The 17,776-nt window shown below is 37.8% G+C and overlaps 1 protein-coding gene across 1 annotated transcript in view; it reads left to right on the top strand.

The window, feature by feature from the left end:
• Nucleotides 1–7,177: 7,177 nt before the first annotated feature.
• UGGT2 (UDP-glucose glycoprotein glucosyltransferase 2) overlaps nt 7,178–17,776 on the top strand; it is a 149,773-nt gene continuing 139,174 nt past the window's right edge. The window contains exons 1-5 of the mRNA XM_072400833.1: nt 7,178–7,625; nt 8,672–8,754; nt 11,649–11,779; nt 14,388–14,500; nt 14,598–14,772. Coding sequence (XP_072256934.1) covers nt 7,495–7,625; nt 8,672–8,754; nt 11,649–11,779; nt 14,388–14,500; nt 14,598–14,772 — 633 coding nt within the window. The 5' untranslated portion in view covers nt 7,178–7,494. The remainder of the gene's footprint in view (nt 7,626–8,671; nt 8,755–11,648; nt 11,780–14,387; nt 14,501–14,597; nt 14,773–17,776) is intronic.

Genomic DNA, 17,776 nt, shown 5'->3' with positions numbered 1-17,776 from the left:
TAAAAGAGTAGGCACAAAAGAGGCTTTTTTGGACAAAGTTTGTATAAGTATTTTGGCCTGTCTGCTTTAAGGCAGCTTTGTTTTATATAGAGTGGAGGACAGATTCCCTTTTATGAATACAATAATTATAAATGTTGTGATTGTTTCGCATCTTATGCATATTTTAGATATAAGAAAAATGCATGTCCTACAAGCTTTTAGAACTGATGCATTATTAATACCATTCTTTTTAATCTCACAGTTCTTTTCTTATAATCATTATTATCCTGTCACCCTGGGCAGAAGTGCACAGTTTTGTTCCCCTGGGGTAAAAGCTACCAAATAAACATTGTTTTAATAACCTTTACAAGTTTAGTGTGCGCATGAGACTGCTCAAGCTGCAGGCATAACTAAAACAATCAGCACAAACCAAAACTGGTCATGACAAAAATAGACAAGAGTAAGTGTAAATTGGAGTATTTAGAAGGTAATGCCCAGCTGAAGGCACAATGATAATTACATTTCTTAAAACCCAATTATTTTTATAACTCCCATTTAATGCGCACACGTATACTAACTTGAATACTTGTGTGTAAGCCCCACTGATCGGCTGCCAAACTGTGCACTTTTCTTCCAGCTTTTAGCCACATCACAGGAAACTTAGACAAGTTTTAGTCCCCTGCCTAAAATAAGGAGCTATCTTTGATCCCAGCAGGAATTTTTCCTTTTATATGGTGCAGTGCCATGATAATGCATGTCGAATGAGAACCATGATCTAATTTCTTGTCTGATTTTGAAACTGCTTGTCTAAGGCCTGCAGCTAACTTCTTGGTTTCTCGCCAATGCTCGTCTGCTGTAGGCCCCTATTACCTGTTAATATTAGGATAGAAGAGAAGTTGGATGTCTCAGATTTTTTAAAATAATATCTAGTCATCCACTGGCACTTTAGGTTTTATATGGGTTTATTGTAAGTGAAAGGACACTGAGACATCCTACATTTTTTATATACTCATTACACATCAAGCAATTTATTAAAAAAATACAGATTTTTTTGTCTAAATTTATTCTCACCTTCTTGGCAATCCCATGGCAACTGTCTGCTTCCAGTTTTAGTCACATGGTCTAGAGTCAGGGCTTTTAATTTACAAATATGACTGTTCCACCGATTCCAAAAACACCTAGTTTGCAGCAAGACAATGTAGGCTTGAAGCTTCCTCAATTGTGCAAGTTTTCATCAGAGCCCAGAGCCAAGACAGAGTTTGGTTGGCTTTCATACTGGCAGCAGTCCCTATGTCCCTATGTCTCACCCATAAACTTGTAAAGCACTACAACCTTTTGTGGAAAAAACTTTAGAAAGGAATTTAGGCATCATATGGTTCTTTTCCAAAGCTCTCCAACCTAAAAATTACTGGTTCTAAATATTACATACAATCCTCTAAACTTCCTTTATTCTACACATTTATGGTTATCCTCTGCTTATCATTTTTTTTCTAAACATCTTTATATAGGCAATGAAAGACTTTATTGGGTTGAAAAAAACATGAACATGATATGAAATAAACTGAACTACAGCTTTAAAATTACTTCCATTACTTTATCAAGTAAGCATTTATATTTTAGGAAAAAATAACAAAGAAAATGAATGCCTATTCAGAATGGGGCCACTTTTATTTCCACAGTTTATTTCCCTCCATCTTCTGTGCTGTGGAAGAGAAAGTCTCAGGAGCAGTGGGTGCTGAAATATATAGTGCATGAGCTACTGCTGCCTGCACTGCCATTGGATGGGAAGGTATTGCAGGGTATAGATCTGATCAATGCTGAAGCTGATTGCTTGTCATTGACCTGGTGATCACAACTAGCTATCCTTTCTAGATTGGCAAAACTAAAAATGACAAGACAGGGACATCAAGGCCTGGCAGGAAAGGGTTAGATGAAACTGTGCATTCTCCAGTGAGGACATGAGGAAGACTCTATCTGACTTGCTGCTGCATCTAGTGAACACTGTGCTTGGGTGTCCTACAAGCCAATACTAAAAAGAAGCAGAGAGGTGGAACAAGTGATCATTTTTTACAAGGTTACAGCTTGAGTCATAAATTGCTACAGACCTTGCAAATATGTGGCAGCTGGCTACCCAAAAACTTGAATACCTTGTAAATATTTCACAAAAACATTGCCAAGTGAGAGGCAGCCTGATTTCTTTCTAACTGCGCCACTAAAAATTCTACCCCAGAGTGTGCAGTAAAATCACAGTAAGCCGTTTCAGCATGTGTATGAGTTATGCCATTTTGGCCTCGTCAAACATCTACACCGATGACCTAAACCTTAAAGAAAACCAGATAAAGATGTCGGCACCAGAGAAATAGCAAGGAGAGAAAAGTTAAGTTTGTTAAAAAAAATTTAAAACCAATACAATAAAAATACCTTGAAAATGTCCCCTAGTTAGACTAAATGTAAGCTAAGATGCCACTGTCCTCTCCATCTCTTTTCAAAAGGAACCCATAAATAAAGATGAATCTAAAATATGTTGTTTGTTTGTTTGTTTTTATATAATTCATTGCTTATTTGTAGTTTTCTGATTTAACTAAAAGAATACTTATGATTACTGCAGCCTTTGTTCTGGGAAAGATGATTTCCAGTGCCTCTTTGATTGAAATGTATGCTTGCCTCTAATTTCCTTGTTGGACGGAATACATTGTGGTTATGACTCGCTGTGATTTGTAACCGATGAAAAATTGCCTAGGCAGATGCTGCCTTCAGTGACAACCTCCTGTCAAAACAATCAGATTCACTGATACAAACTAAGTTTCCTAACTTTTCCAGGCTGAAATTGTTCCTCACATTAACTTGCTTTTGTTAGCAAATGTTTTCAGTACTGGGCCAGATCCATTCCAGGTTTGCTGCATCACCCAGGTTCACTGATGAAAGTGTGTCCTCTCCAGCCTTGGAGAACCTTAATAAATCAGGCCCAATGGCTAGTAAGGATATTTGGTAGTTGGGAGAGTAAATCAGACTCACTGAGTTCACTTGTATCAGAGGCCCAAACCTGTGGTTCAAACTTGCCAAACTCAAATTTAAAATGAAAATACAAAAAAGTATGTCTATTTTCATTATATTAGTTTTGTTTTTTGTTTTTGTCTGCATTTTAAATTTACAGACAGATTAAACTGTTGTGTATTTTCTAAATCATCTCTATAGAACAAACTTGTCTTTTATAATGTATTAAATTTACATAAGGCTATTGAAGCACAGGCTGCATCTTTGTGTATACTTGGCAGCAAATATATAATTGCCGTTAAGTAGGTACAATGGAACAGCAATTACTGAATATAGGTTTAAAAAGATAACTTGCCGTATTTATTCTTTCCATTTTCATGACATGTTCATTAACTGTTCGCTAGACACATAGCTCATCAGAAAAAAAAGAACAAGCATCAGGAGACAGCCGAAACAAATTTGGCTAGACCAACATTACACGCATTAATATTGATTAAAAATTACTTTTTTGGAATGGGGAGCTAAATGAGATACAGAAAATGCTGCAAAACTTTTGCTTTCAATGCAGCTTTAGAACACTTTGGAACTGTGCCTTGCAGTAAATAAAAACCTTGCTGTATTAGTCTTTGAAGTATATTAAAAATACATTTATTGCAATGTTGTGAATTATCTATCTTTGCAGTAAAAGCTCAGACAAAAACAAGACTACAGTTATATGGTTTCCTGGACTTCGTTTCACACAACACCCCAGTAACTTGTTAAAAGCCTATACAAACAGATCAAATTTTCATTGCACGGTGTGAAGACACTGCTTCATTATGTAATCTGTAAATATTTAAATAGACTGTCCATCAAAAACAGATGTTTAAGCCCCTTTCATACTTTCTTATATGTTTTGTCACTCAGGTGCTAATTAAACTGCTTTTTATTTTAATTTATAGTCTTCCAGACAATGATTAAAAAATAGTCATCCTAGATGAGGAGCACTGTGAATGCAGGGTGTTGTTGACTTGCCACCTATAAGGGTATACTGGTACAGAAAGCAGAGCCCCTCTACATCAGTAAAGACCACCTGGCCCAGGGAAAAGGCAAAGAGAAGAAGGACCCCGTCACTTTACATGGACAGCCTAAAAAGTATGGTAAATGTAAGTATCTGCACATACAAAATAACATAACGCCAATGGGGATCATGAGGGAGGATGATTTGTGGAGGAGAATCTGAAGCTGAGCTTTATTAATCCACTGACTCTCATAAAATACTTAAAGGATTTTTCTGATTCATTATATATTGAAAATAAAAATTAAGACTAAAATATAAGCCAAGGAAGAAGTAATTTGCTGAACAAAGGAACGACACACAAGTGTCAGTGCTGCAAGGTAACCTGTGTTTTCAAAGAAATTATAAATGGAATCTAAGGTTATGCTAAAATAGTTATGAAATACTGGATTGTTTCAGCCTACATTATTAATGTCAATGACTTTACCATTTTAGCAGTATATTTATGATATTTCTGAACATAAATATTTAGTTTAGCCACAAAATATTTATCTTTAAAAATAATTTCTTCTGCAATATCCAATAATACCAAATTTTAATCTTCATCAATGGTGCAAACTCAAGAGTATGTAAGAACTTAACATATAGAAAAGTCAACCATTTCCATTCTGGACATGATTTATGGTCACAGTGTTATAGGCATTATCTCTGTTCAAGTTTGTGAACTATTATTTCCTATTAAACCGCAATAGCTAGATAATAAAATCAATAATACTTATACAAATAACAAGCCTTTGCATATTCATATTTCTAAAAAGTTCTCTTCTTCTGTATACAGACTATTATTATGAAATGATAACTTTTGCAATGTAAATATTAAAGTCATTTAGACAGACTTTTTTATGCTTAGCATTTATCTTGATAAAGCATTGATTTTGTATAGGTGTCTCAGTCACTACCTATTATGTGAATTTTTAGGGCTCTGTATTCATATTTTCCCACTGCTATCATCCTAGCCATAATAAGTGTCAAACACTAAAGTTATGTATACTTGTTACAGACCTCCGTATTCTATGGAGAGGCAAAAGACGAATGGGAACTTTCCCACTGCATCCTCTTTCCCACTGCATTACAGCTGTCATCAATGGTTGATTGGGGGACCACTGAATACACGGTAGGATTTCGCTCTAGATGATCACAATCATTTGTCTCAGATGACAATTTTTGAGTGTGTGAACATAGCTTAACTGTCCAAGGCCAGCCGCCTCATTCAAAAAAGGTCCAACTCGCACCCTATTGATACTCACCTCTGCAGTGATCCCCTGCAGTTACTTTCACTTTTGCAGCTACCAAAAATACCCAGTGTTTTCCTCCTCTGTGACAATGCTTAAAGTAGGACTAAACTAAAAATAAAAAAATTACACTTACCTTTAATCCTGCAGATCCCTCGATGGTCCTTCCCATGATCTGGCCCACGTCACCCTGGAATTCCTCTTCCCCCCGGAGTGGAGGAAGCACCGGGCGCCACCATCTTCTGTCTCCTTTTTTTTCTTTTTGCTACGTCACCTGATCTTGCACTGCGCAGGTGTGAGATCGGGAGAAGTAGCCGCTGTGAAGGAAAAAAAGAGCTGATCTCATCGCACATGTGTGAGATCGACATCTCTTACCCTTGCTGGAAAAAATGTTCCTTCTGCATGCGCATAAGGAGATCAGGGCATGTGCAGAAGGAGCAGCCAGAGCGTGTTGCACTTAAAAAACAACAACAACAACAACATTTTTACTTTATTTAGAAGTGTTGTCAACCCTCTATGTAAAGTTAAGGTACGCTTTAAGACTTGCAGTCAATTGTTATGACATCTCGGCTCCATTGATATCCAAATTTGGGTATTTTGGTGGTGGATGGGATAGAAGAAGAAGCATCAGGAAATTACTGGTGAATTGTAATTGAAACATAATAAACAAAAGAACTCTGTTTTTTTGCTGCACAAAGCAATGCCAAATTATCAGTCTCAACCAAATGTCTGTTAACACAAATGCAATAGTGATGCAGAAATGGCCCTCAAACACACATGGTTTGGTATAATATAGGAGAGAGAGTGATTTTTTTAGTATAAAGGACAAAAAACATTTATATAGCTACAAGAGGTTTTTTTTTTAAGTTGCAAAAAAAAAAAAATGTAAAAGAGACGTGTGGGGTCCCCCATATTTTATAAAACTAGACCATCTAATAGGCTTGGGACTTCATGGATAGGAAAAAGGGTAGCAAGCATGTGTGCTTCCCTTCTTTCTATTAATAGGTCCTCTGGAATCTGGCTTGCCAAAAAAAGGAAAAAGGCAAAAAGTGTGCAGCCCTCTTACCTCTTGACATAAATCAGAGCCTTCCTTGTTTCCCACAACCGAATCCCTGTGTTATATGGGTCTGTGGGTGAACTTATGTGAAATCTGGAAGCTCCCTGTAATGTGGGGGCCTCTGAATTTCTGCCCTATTAACCTGGGAAATAAGTATAACACACACTTTTCCAAAAATCTCTTTTATTATTATTTTTTACAAATACTACTGATAGGTACAGTGTCCGTGATGACCTGCCATTCCTGCTCCGAATGTTTTAGGTCCTTTGCTGAGCCTAAAAAATGAATAAGTTGGAGAATGAGAATGAATGTGAGCACGAGGCCTCCCGGGATACTTGTTGTCTGGGATACCTGTATCACACATCCGGGGAGGCTCCTTGGTGCTCCTTCTGCACATGTCCCAGCATCTCATGCGCAGTGAGATCGGCAAGTTTTTTCCAACCTATGTCACCCAATGTTGTGCCAGGGTCGGATGACGTAGGAAGAACCAGGAAGAAGAGGCAAAGATGGAGTCGCCCGACGCGCCGGTTTGGAGATGGATGCTGGGACGACGCAGGGCACGATGGAAGACACCTTGGACCCTGGGGGATTGAAGGTAGGTGTATTTTTTTTTTTTTTGTTTTAAGCACTTTTCAGTTCAGTTCCTCTTTAAACAAAACTGCCAGCTTTACAATGGAGAAGGAAGAGATAAGTGATTTTTATTAGAATGTATCACGTCATGCACTAGGAAGCTGATAAGAATGGCTAGGAGAGGTAGCTGTCAGCTAATACAGCCGATTATCAGACCCCCTGTCTCCCTCACACACAGGGGGCGCCATGGCTCTGATATCCTCAGGGATCTACGTGTCCCAATCCTCCACCTCATCAACACCAAGCTGCGAGCTCTGGAAGCTGACAGCTGCAGCTCTCTGATTGGTGGCAGCACCGAGAATAGCGGCTCCTCTCCACCAATGGCAGCCGGCGGTCTGACGTCAAGCTGTGAGGGTCTTACACAGCAGCCTGGGGTTCCCGGAAGCGGCTGGATGCTGCGTATCCTGTGCAGACCGGGAGCAGTGTGCTGTGCCAGGACAGCGGTCTGCAGTGCACGGGCATTCTAGACTGAGCGGCTTTCTCGGTGCTCATAGTTCACTGACACCACAGCTTCCTTCCAGCCTAGTCTACACCGAGTGGCTGCAATGCCTGCCCTGCACAGCGCTCTCCTCCTTTCCTCTATCCTTGCTTGTATCATTGGTCAGACAGCTGCCAAGGGGGTGACAGCAAGCTTGGCTGCCAAGTGGCCAGAGAGCCCGCTATTACTGGAAGCCAGGTGTGGTAAAGGTTGTAAGAATGTCCCTGACTGCTGTTGTCAGGCAATGTGCATCATCAGATGCTGTGTGCATGTTCCTATGTGTGTGCCATTGTATCCCTGGCTCCTATTTAATGTACAGTGCTGCGTAATATGTTGGCGCTATATTAATCCTGTTTATTAATAATGGGAGAATATGCCCCCCACCAGTGTAATCATGGGTAAGGCTAGGTGGACACAGACAGTGTTGTATTCCTGACATGGAAACACTTCTACAGATTTGGGGAATGCAATGATTACATTTTATGCAGTGTACACTTTGTAAATGACTCATGATGGTGGCAGATATCCCAGATAGAACTCCATGGTGAGTGGATATTCATACGTATTGTGTATGACTGATAACCCCACAGGAAGCCGTTATTGGGAACAATTCAACGCCTGCCTGTTCTGATCATCTCCTGAACAATGTCTAAAGACCTGGAAATCTGAATCTGATTGGCTGCCCCTGATGTCTGGGGTCCCAAAACAAGCTGCCTATTGGGCCCTTTATTACTCCACTTGCCAATCACAGCGAGGCAATGGCATATGTTTTTAGTTTTCGTTGTTTGTAAGTACTTCCCCTGTATGAAGACAATCTACTGTTTGTGGTATCCCTGTCAAAGCACTATCATTCACCATCAATAAAATAATCTGTTTTTAAACGTTAGAAACTGTTATGTGAATCACAATCTATTTGCATCGTCTATATCTTGACAAATTACAAGGGAGCAATAACAATATCCCGTGACGTTATCCTATGCTTTGTGTAAAAGTGCTTTAATTTGTTTGTGCAAACCATGTCAGCCCTCAATGTTTGCTAATTCATCATATAACCATTATCCTTTATCCCTTCAAACCAAGCTGACAGGCAGTGGCGATATGTCAGAATAATCACTGCTTAACTCATGGCTGGCTGTATATTAATATATTGTTTGTGTGAAATGATAATGAAACCTCACGTTTATAAATCTCTTACAGAGTAGTGTTTCATTATTTTTCATTTGCTTTTCTTTTTCTGTTTCCAGCGAGTTTATTGCAGAAGAAGGAAATAATCAATTCTGGCAGTTTTTGGGAACAGTGCAAGAGATGAATATTTATAAAAATAAAGGTAAATTGCATTATATTCTGTTTATTAGGAACAAGTATTTGTTTTCAAATCTTGCTGGTTTACCCCTTTTTGGACTTTGGCAGATTCCTGGGTACTTGTAAACGTCTGGTATGGGATGTGTGTACCTTCCCGTCATGTATGCAGAAACACCAGCACGCTGTATATCAAATCCACAATTATAATGTATTGATATAAGCCTCCACTCTGCCGTTTTAACTATACACAGTCTTAGGCTAAGTACATACATCAGATCATTCCCATCCAATTATTGCTTTGGGAGAATCTGACTTGTGTACAGCGCTCGTTTGATGCAGCTCGATAGAGCAGAACGGTACTTTATGTACAGCACTTGTTCATGAGTCTTTCGTCATTGGAAAGGATTGTGAAAGGTCATTTCCAATGACAAAAGTCTACTGTGTGTACGCAGCCTTAGACATAAATGATGTGTCAGCGGAGGCTGTTTCATTTTAACCTGTACTCCAGTGTTTCTTGATCTTTATAGCAAGTAGTAGCAAGAATGCCACTTACACTGCTGGCCATTGGGTAAAAGTCCACCCTTCTAGATAGCCAAAGATATAATTGGTGAAACCTAAACTGACCTGAGATTTACAAATTGCTCATTGCTCAGGGAACCCCTAGCAACCTCTGGAGGAACCCTGGTTGAGGAACACTGTTGTATTCACAATAAAAAAAAATAGACACATTGTGCTGGAGTTCCTCAAAAAAGTTTCCTTATCCCATCTTTCAGCCACTTATTTGGTCTTTAGGAAGAACAAAAGTTCTGCTTTCAAAATCAGGCAGGTAAGGTTATTTTCTTGCAGAAGGGACATCGCTTTAAGTTATGTACACACTTCTGTTGATTATCTGACATGTACATTGGTCTCCTGACCACTGTGCATTCCTATGGTGTAGCAGGCCTCTTGCTTGTTCTCCTTCCTGGTGGCTTTATAGAACAGAACAGTGCTGTGTGTGTTCAGCATTCACTCATTCACCTGTCAGCGGAAACTATCTCAAAATAATTTTTCCAGCAACAGTCAATTTAGGTCTATCTGACAACTGTACAGGGCTTTGGTCTAGGTTAAATGTGTAATGTTGGCCTGTATTGTAAAAATGTATTCAGTTACTAACGATCTTTGATGAAGAGTTGACATTGAAAGATGCTGGATCATAGCTTTCCTGGTACGGTGTCCTGTGATTATTATTAATGTCCTAATATATAATGTTTACTGGTAAAGAAAAATTATTTATTAAAATTGTAATAGTCATAACATAAAATTATATGTTATGGCTGTAATTTTAACAGTTTTGCTAAAATAGACTTTCGCCCAATTTATTTGTTTCTTCTTGGGTTTACACAGTATTCTCCCCAGAAGGTGTTTTAAGCTGGGTGGGAAAAAGCTGTAGGCAGGTGTCAGCCCCTGTATGACCCACTCTGGTATAAAGATTACTGTTGTTTCACAGAATGTTAGCTGTCATGTGAAAAACTAAGTACACCTCTAGGATTTTCAACCTATTTGAACAGGCAAAACCTAGATGTTCATTCAAACAGCGTCTACAGATTAAAAAAAGAACATGTTTCACGCATACTTAATTCTCATAATCTAAATTAAGGAAAGATTTTGACAGATATGTCACATGGGAACGGTAAGTACAGCCCTAAATTTATCTCCAGTTCAAATCCAAGAATTTAAATTCACTGTTCCAGATTGGATGTTAATATTTAGGAGCTCTTTATAAGGTGAAGCCTGTCTAATTTAAATCTCAGGTATTTAGTGTTCATTTTTGCAATTGATGTATGTCATGTCATCATGACAAGATGAAAAGGGCTTTAGGAAGCTCTTAGGAAGAAGGTTGTGAACACATGTTAGTCTGGCAAAGGATTTTAAAAGATTGCCAATTAAGGAAGGAAAATAATTCACAGCAACAGATCGTATCAAAGTGGATGCATCTTTGGGCTCGCAGGACATGAGCAACTTGGAATCATCAGGTTGGGTAAGAGTTCTGCATTGTATCAAAGTGCGCTTGATGAATATATGATGCCATCTGCCAAAAGTGGAAGTTACCTGGAAATGAATCTGTCAATGTATAAAGGATCTAACTAGACTAGCAGATTCACAAAGGATTGACTTGGAAAGCAGTAATGGAGGGTAATACATTGGCCTATTTAAAGCCCTGATGTGAACTAAATTGTAGTGGGGAAACCCACAAACCTCATTCAAGTGAAGAGATTTTGCATGACCAAGTTCATGTCTGATACAGGTGGGGAGTTATTCAATTGCCTATGAGAAGTTGTATCCACTAAAGAGGGCAATAGCAGCCAATGATATATTTAGTTTTTTCTCCGTAGAGTAATAAATCTATTGATCTTTTTTTATTAGAAGAAATTATGAAAACGGCAATATTTCCTTGTTCAAAAAGTCAAAAATGTTGTTAAGTGGTATTAGTCAGCAATAGTTCCAGCTAGAATATAGAACCCCTTCCTATCTATGTTATGGAGAAGAGGGAAGTGTTCTGCAGTATTTTAGTGAGAAGAATCGCCTGAATATTCTCTATAGATACATTATATGTGTGTGTGTGTAATATATATATATATATGAATAATACTGGCAAGATTTCCAGGTGAAAAGCGTAACAAAGAAAAGAAAATGAATGCAGCCACAATATTTCAGCATTGGTAATTTGCCAAATGTTATGTTCTTATATTTGATCCTTGGGTTTGGCTACCATTCAAAGAAACAAATGTGTCCCTGACATGTAATTTATCTTACAACCTCAATATAAACACTGTACTGTAATAGTTGTTAGTTTGACTTACACTTTAACATAGATATTTACATTTATAGCTTTTACATAATTTTTTAAATGTCTCTGATGTTATTTTGTTTATTTTTCAGACTCCGAGCACTCCTTTTACAGTCTTATACTAAAGAAAGCTGGCCAATTCCTTTCAGACCTTCAGATGACTTTAATGAAATTTGCCTTTTCCATAAGGGCTTATTCTCCCACTGTTCAGATGTTTCAACAGGTATCTGTCTTTTTATTATTCTACTACTAGTGATGCTTGACTATAAGACAGTTCATATACAGTATGCATCTAATCTCTCAAACATTATTATTAGATTATTAATTTTAAAAAAATATTATGATCAATCCATTGAGTTCATTTATGCTTCTCTAAGCCTTCCTACTTACTACTTAAGCCTCTTTTATGCAATCTTTACTTACAAAACCTAATTGTGGATTTCTTTTCCATCTAATACATTTGTTTCATATGTTTTCTCATTATACCTGTTCTGTCTTTTGTCCATCCTATATTTCATTCCATACCTTATTTAATTTTATTTTGGATGACTCTGTTCTTGTCTGATTATTTTTTTAGCTGTGTATTGTCCTGTAGCTGTAAGCATTGCAATATACCACACCAAACCACGTAATTGGCACCGAGTATCCATGCCCTACTTATTCAGCAGCCAAGGATAAAGTATAAACTTTGGCTATAGCTTGTATACTGCTTTTCTTTAGAAACATGTCTATAATTTACCTGTTTCAAAATATCACATCGCTGCTCTGTTTATTTGAAGTAGGAACTTTTGACATTTTAAAATGTAGATGCAGATGTGTAATATGTTAAGGTTTGGCTGATGGACTTGTACTGGCTAGTTTGATTTAAGGTAATGGCTTGGGAAGAAAAGTGTTTACATATTGACACCAATATATATAATATACTGGTATGTCTTACATCCTTTTATACTGTAAGTCGATGATCAGTTTTGTAAATGGAACAACCCACAGCAACCAGGTTCTACTTTCAGTGATCTGACCTCTGTAATCTAATGCTAAATAAGTTAGTAATTAAAAATATTTTGAATATTTTTTTGTGTTAATGGTCAAGTTTGACCATTGGTAAAGGTTGTTTTAAATACAGAATATCCATACTGCAGATGTCTTAAAGTTAAATTTAAAATTTATATAAAAAAAAACTGACCTTTAATTTTAAATTACAGTGGAGGTCTATCAGTAACTCAAAACTCATAGTTGCTTGAAACAATGTTGGTTATGTATACTTCAATTGTACATCATAAATATGACTAAGTGTGCTTTCATACTAGTTAAGTTTTATTGTGCCTCCTGTGATTGAATGTTGGAACCCGTTTAGTTAAATATTTGGATGCACGTACAGCAAAAATTAATCTGTTATGAAACATAAACCTTTATTGCAGAGCTGGAACCTGCAACTTTGATCAGTGTTAGGGGAATCATCTAGAAATAGCCTGGTGTAATTAATTCTGGGCAAAAAATGTGTTGTATTAAAAATCAACCCATTGTTCATCTAAAATACATAAACTCCACAGGAGGATGATATGCTATAGATAGACCTTTTTTACTTATTTTTGTTTTACAATTATTTTTAGGACTATTGAATGGAAACATGCAGTTTTAACATAACTTTTTTTTTTTTGTTCTTACACTAAAGAACAACCACACCCCTATTGCTTAGCTTTCTCCTACCTAAACTCTTAATATAAAACACTAGGCCTGAGCACCTAAAGCTGATATAAATATAAAATACACAAAATAATGCAGCTGTAATCATAAATACACAATTTTTGTTAATGGAAACAGTGTAAGCATCTGAACTTTACTCCGTGATGGTTTCTTTTAGTCCCCTCTGTAGCCAATCTAGAGTGTGAGAGAAAAAAAAGCATTACAGTAAGCAAATCAGTGCTGATAACAAACATGCCAAAAAGCATATGATAGAATTGAGCTTATTCATGTTCCCAAGCTGTTTTGTGAAAGGGTTTAGACTGTGCAGCAGATCAGAGTGCTATGTAGCTCAGAACAACCACCACAGCTTCCATAAGTCCTTGAGTGATCCACCCGTACTCAAGGCAAGCATGGAGGAAATAATTGCTTATTTTTGCACCTTCTTGATTACAACCCATAGACTGATGTTCCTCAGCATGATACCCTGGAAAAGATTAATCTACATTTCCCTTCACAGGTACAGTAAGCAAAAACGGCAAATCGGCTGTCCAGAATTTTTCCAATAGGAGAAAGCAGAATGACAGATGAGGTTATCACTGTGTTGTTTTCTTTTACAGTTCATGCACAAGCTTGGTGTGCATCCATTACAATTTGGGCTCAGAAAAGTGGGTTATGATGCTGGCCTAATTTAACGTATATCTAGTTATGGAAAAGAAGTACTGTAGACGACTGATCCTCTGCCTGAGTTGCACATGGAAGCACAGAAACACATTTGTAATTGTATAAAATCTCTAAAATTAGATAAACCATTTAAAAAAATTAATACAATTTGCATACTAATGAAGAAGGAATGAAGAAACAAGCGAAGGCAATACATTGGCAGACTAGGTTCCAATTTTCATACATTCATGCCTATACTAATTATGTTTCTATGTTATATATTCTTTATAAACACACATATACCATAAAATCATTCTTTGCTCAAGCTAGGTATTCATATGTTTGCTTATTCTTAACCTTGCTCATAATTGTAGCCTCTTAAACATACTCCAACTTTAATCAAATATGAGCTTTCAATCAGGAAATACACAATCATGTGAAAATGGAATGCAAAGTATCTTGTATAAATGTAATTATTAACATTTTAGATTGCATCTGATGAGCCCCCTCCAGATGGTTGCAGTGCGTTTGTCTCTATCCATGGAAGTCACACCTGCAAGGCTAGTCAGGTTAAGAAACTTTTGAAGGATGCACTGGAAAGGTAAGTTCCATTTATGTGTAAATATTTTTGGGTATGTTTACTTTTTATACACTGTATAGATAATCATAATATATACCCGTTGCTTATTTTTTTTTAGGCCAAGGCCCTATTTATATAAAGGAGACCATGTGTTCCCTACCCTAACTAAGACTGCTCCAATAGTCATTCTCTATGCTGAAGTGGGCACCAAATCGTTTGCTACATTTCATAAATTGCTGACTGAAAAGGCAGAGAGTGAAGAGATAATCTATGTTCTGCGACATTACATACAGGTATGTATTTTGTACAATCTTTATGTAATGAATTTTTTTTTTTTTGTTTTTGGACAGTTTAGGACCGATTGGGTAAGGGTTAAAACTCCTAGGTTGTTCCTAGGGCAATAAGTGAGAGGAAATCTTTCTAAGGGCAACACAATCAGGAGAGATTTTTTTTCTTGTTTTTTTGGAAATCATTTGCTGGGCACACAATCACCTGTGAACATTGTTTAGGAAATTCAAGGTGCTGTCCTCAATACCAACATTGCAAGGTGCCCTTACAGATATCTATGTGACCCATTAAACAAGTCAAGTATTAATATCCTTCTGCGTGCTATTTCCAAGGAATTTGGAGCGTACTCTCTGTATGTGTGTAATTTTAAGCATTTACAAAGGCAGTGTTTTTCAACCTTTTTTGAGCCATGGCACATTTTTTAACCTTGAAAAAAATCCTAAAGGCACACCACAAACCAAAAATGTTACAAAATGACACTCTGTAGCCTAATACAGTATATATAATGACAATATAGTTTCTCAATTTATTTATACTCACGAAAACCTGGGCCTGTTTAGAAGACTTGGATCAGGGATGCTACATTTTAAAATGACCAGGTCAAAATGATCCACCAACAATAAAAATGCTTAAACCAGTATTTTTTTTATATATATACTGTGTTAATATACTGAGTTACTTTTAATTTAATATATATATTGTTTACCTTGCATACCTTGCAATACAATTCTTTCTTAAAACCCACTTACCTTGTTCTGTCGCTGTCCCCCGGTGTCCTGCTGGTCCCCACAGATATATATATATATATATATATATATATATATATATATATATATATGCTACCGTACAGTTATTTTGCATGTTTAACTATTTTTTTTTTAGATTTTTTTTTTTAAAGTCTGTTATTAAATTTATTAACTATTGGACACATTTCGGTGAGTTTTGCCTAAGAATTATAGCCTACAACAGGGGTCAGCAAACTCCGGCCTTTAGGCCAGATACGGCCTAGCCGGTAGTTCGTTCCGGCCTAACACTCCCTGGCCGATCCGGCCTAATGCCGGCCGGCAACCCGTGACTCCTAATGCCGGCCGGCAACCCGTGACTCCTAATGCCGGCCGGCAACCCGTGACTCCTAATGCCGGCCGCCCCCCTGCAGTTGTTTCCCTATTTACCGCAGCCGGCGTTGATTCTTCCGCCACAGCAGTAAATAGACCTGCATTAGGCAGGTCTGGCTTGGTGTGCTCCCACCCACCACATAAATGGCCATAAAACTTTGCCGACCTCAGGCCTACAACATAAAATAAATTTCCACGCAAAAAAAAATTGTAACGCTTTTTTGCACAGAAAATTGGACAGAGCGCTAGGGGGGTTAAAGAAACAAACCTGGAGACTCCCACATTTAATTCAACAAAACTACTTCTGCCACATCCTGAAATTAACATTTGTAACACAGGACTTGCTAAAAACCGGCTAAGCTCTAAAATAATACACGTTTTGCAAACTCTGTCATATTTTAGTAGGTATATTTTTGCACTCTTCATTCTTGTCTGTTAATGTAAATCTCTATTCCATTTAGTTAAATTCTGGAATGGTGTATGGTTTCTTCAGTACCCAGTAACATGTTTTACCCAAACATTGATCTAAAGATGCCACAAAAAAATGAGGCAGCTTTAAAGCCTTTGTCAAATATTTGTCAAGTGACATGCAGCAGCCACTCTACAAAAAAAGAGTGTATATTTACATCCCCTGAAAGTTGGAGTTTTAACAACCATTAGAAATCAAGATACTGGATACAGGGAAAGAAACGAGTATATGCCTTCAATTTATACGAAAATACATAAAAAGACGTTCTAGCTAAGGTGCAATAAGACTCAACTGTAGAGAGGGGAGAGTGAGCAGAGAGAGAGAGAGCAGCCTCTGTTTTCCTCTGTCACACTCTGGGTCCTGTGCTACCACAAGCCAGTAACTATGACAGGGGTGCCCACACTTTAAATGACCAAACCAAAATATCTATATATCAAAATAATATCAAAATATCTACCAACATAAAAAATGCTAAACATATATATATATATACACCAAGTATGACACAGAAGTGACTGGAGCTAATGAGACATTGAATGGCAGAACATTGCACAGGCATTGCACTACAAGACTATAGTGACAGGAAAGCTACAGTTCACCTGTCATAGGAGAATGATGTGCTGAACAAGAAAAATAACAGCTAACCAGCACTGCTCACCTCAGACTGCTCTCCTCCTGAAAAAGACATCCCCAGCATCCCTATAGACGTAGCCGGCTGCTGTTTAATGGCAGGGAATGGTTAAGGCAGGGTAGAACTGAGCCAGGGCTCCGAGACTCACATTCATGTAACCATGGCGATTCTCCCCTGACTTGGCAAATTCCCACGGCACAGCTGAAGATCTCTCACGGCACAGCACTGTGCCACTGAACAGTGGTTGAAAATCACTGTACTGGGGGACACTACACCCTCCTGTCGGACAGAATTACCTGAACACTAGGCCTTTTCTCTCCAGATCTAGGACTCAAAATGAAGGATACAATACTATAAATTTAGGTAAGCTATTGATATGGATGATGGGAAAAAGGTCCGGTGGATTCAGATGAAGCTCGAATTGCTCTTTTACAATGGAGCATCATCTTAAACCATTATTGGACAAAATAAAGGAGGCTGCAACTACCTACCGTATTTTTTGCCGTATAAGACGCACTTTTTCTTCCCCAAAACTGGGGGGGAAAAGTTAGTGCGTCCTATACAACAAATGTGTTATAAAATAATTAAAATAATATACTCGCCCGATACCCGATCCTGCGTGTTTCTCTGGCTGCATGCAGCGTGTCTCTTTCTCTCCTCTGCCAGCATCGTGTCTTCTCTTGTCTGTAAAGCAGAGCGAAAGAAGCCGGCACAGCGCCACCTGCTGTTCCCTGTCCTAACTGCCATACAGTGGAAAAAAAGCACAGAGTGATCAGAAGGGGAATTTGAATGAC

Source organism: Pyxicephalus adspersus, chromosome 1, assembly GCF_032062135.1.
Source record: "Pyxicephalus adspersus chromosome 1, UCB_Pads_2.0, whole genome shotgun sequence".
Lineage (NCBI taxonomy): Eukaryota > Metazoa > Chordata > Amphibia > Anura > Pyxicephalidae > Pyxicephalus > Pyxicephalus adspersus.
Note: the sequence above shows the minus strand (reverse complement) of the source record. Positions and strands in the feature narration are given on the sequence as shown.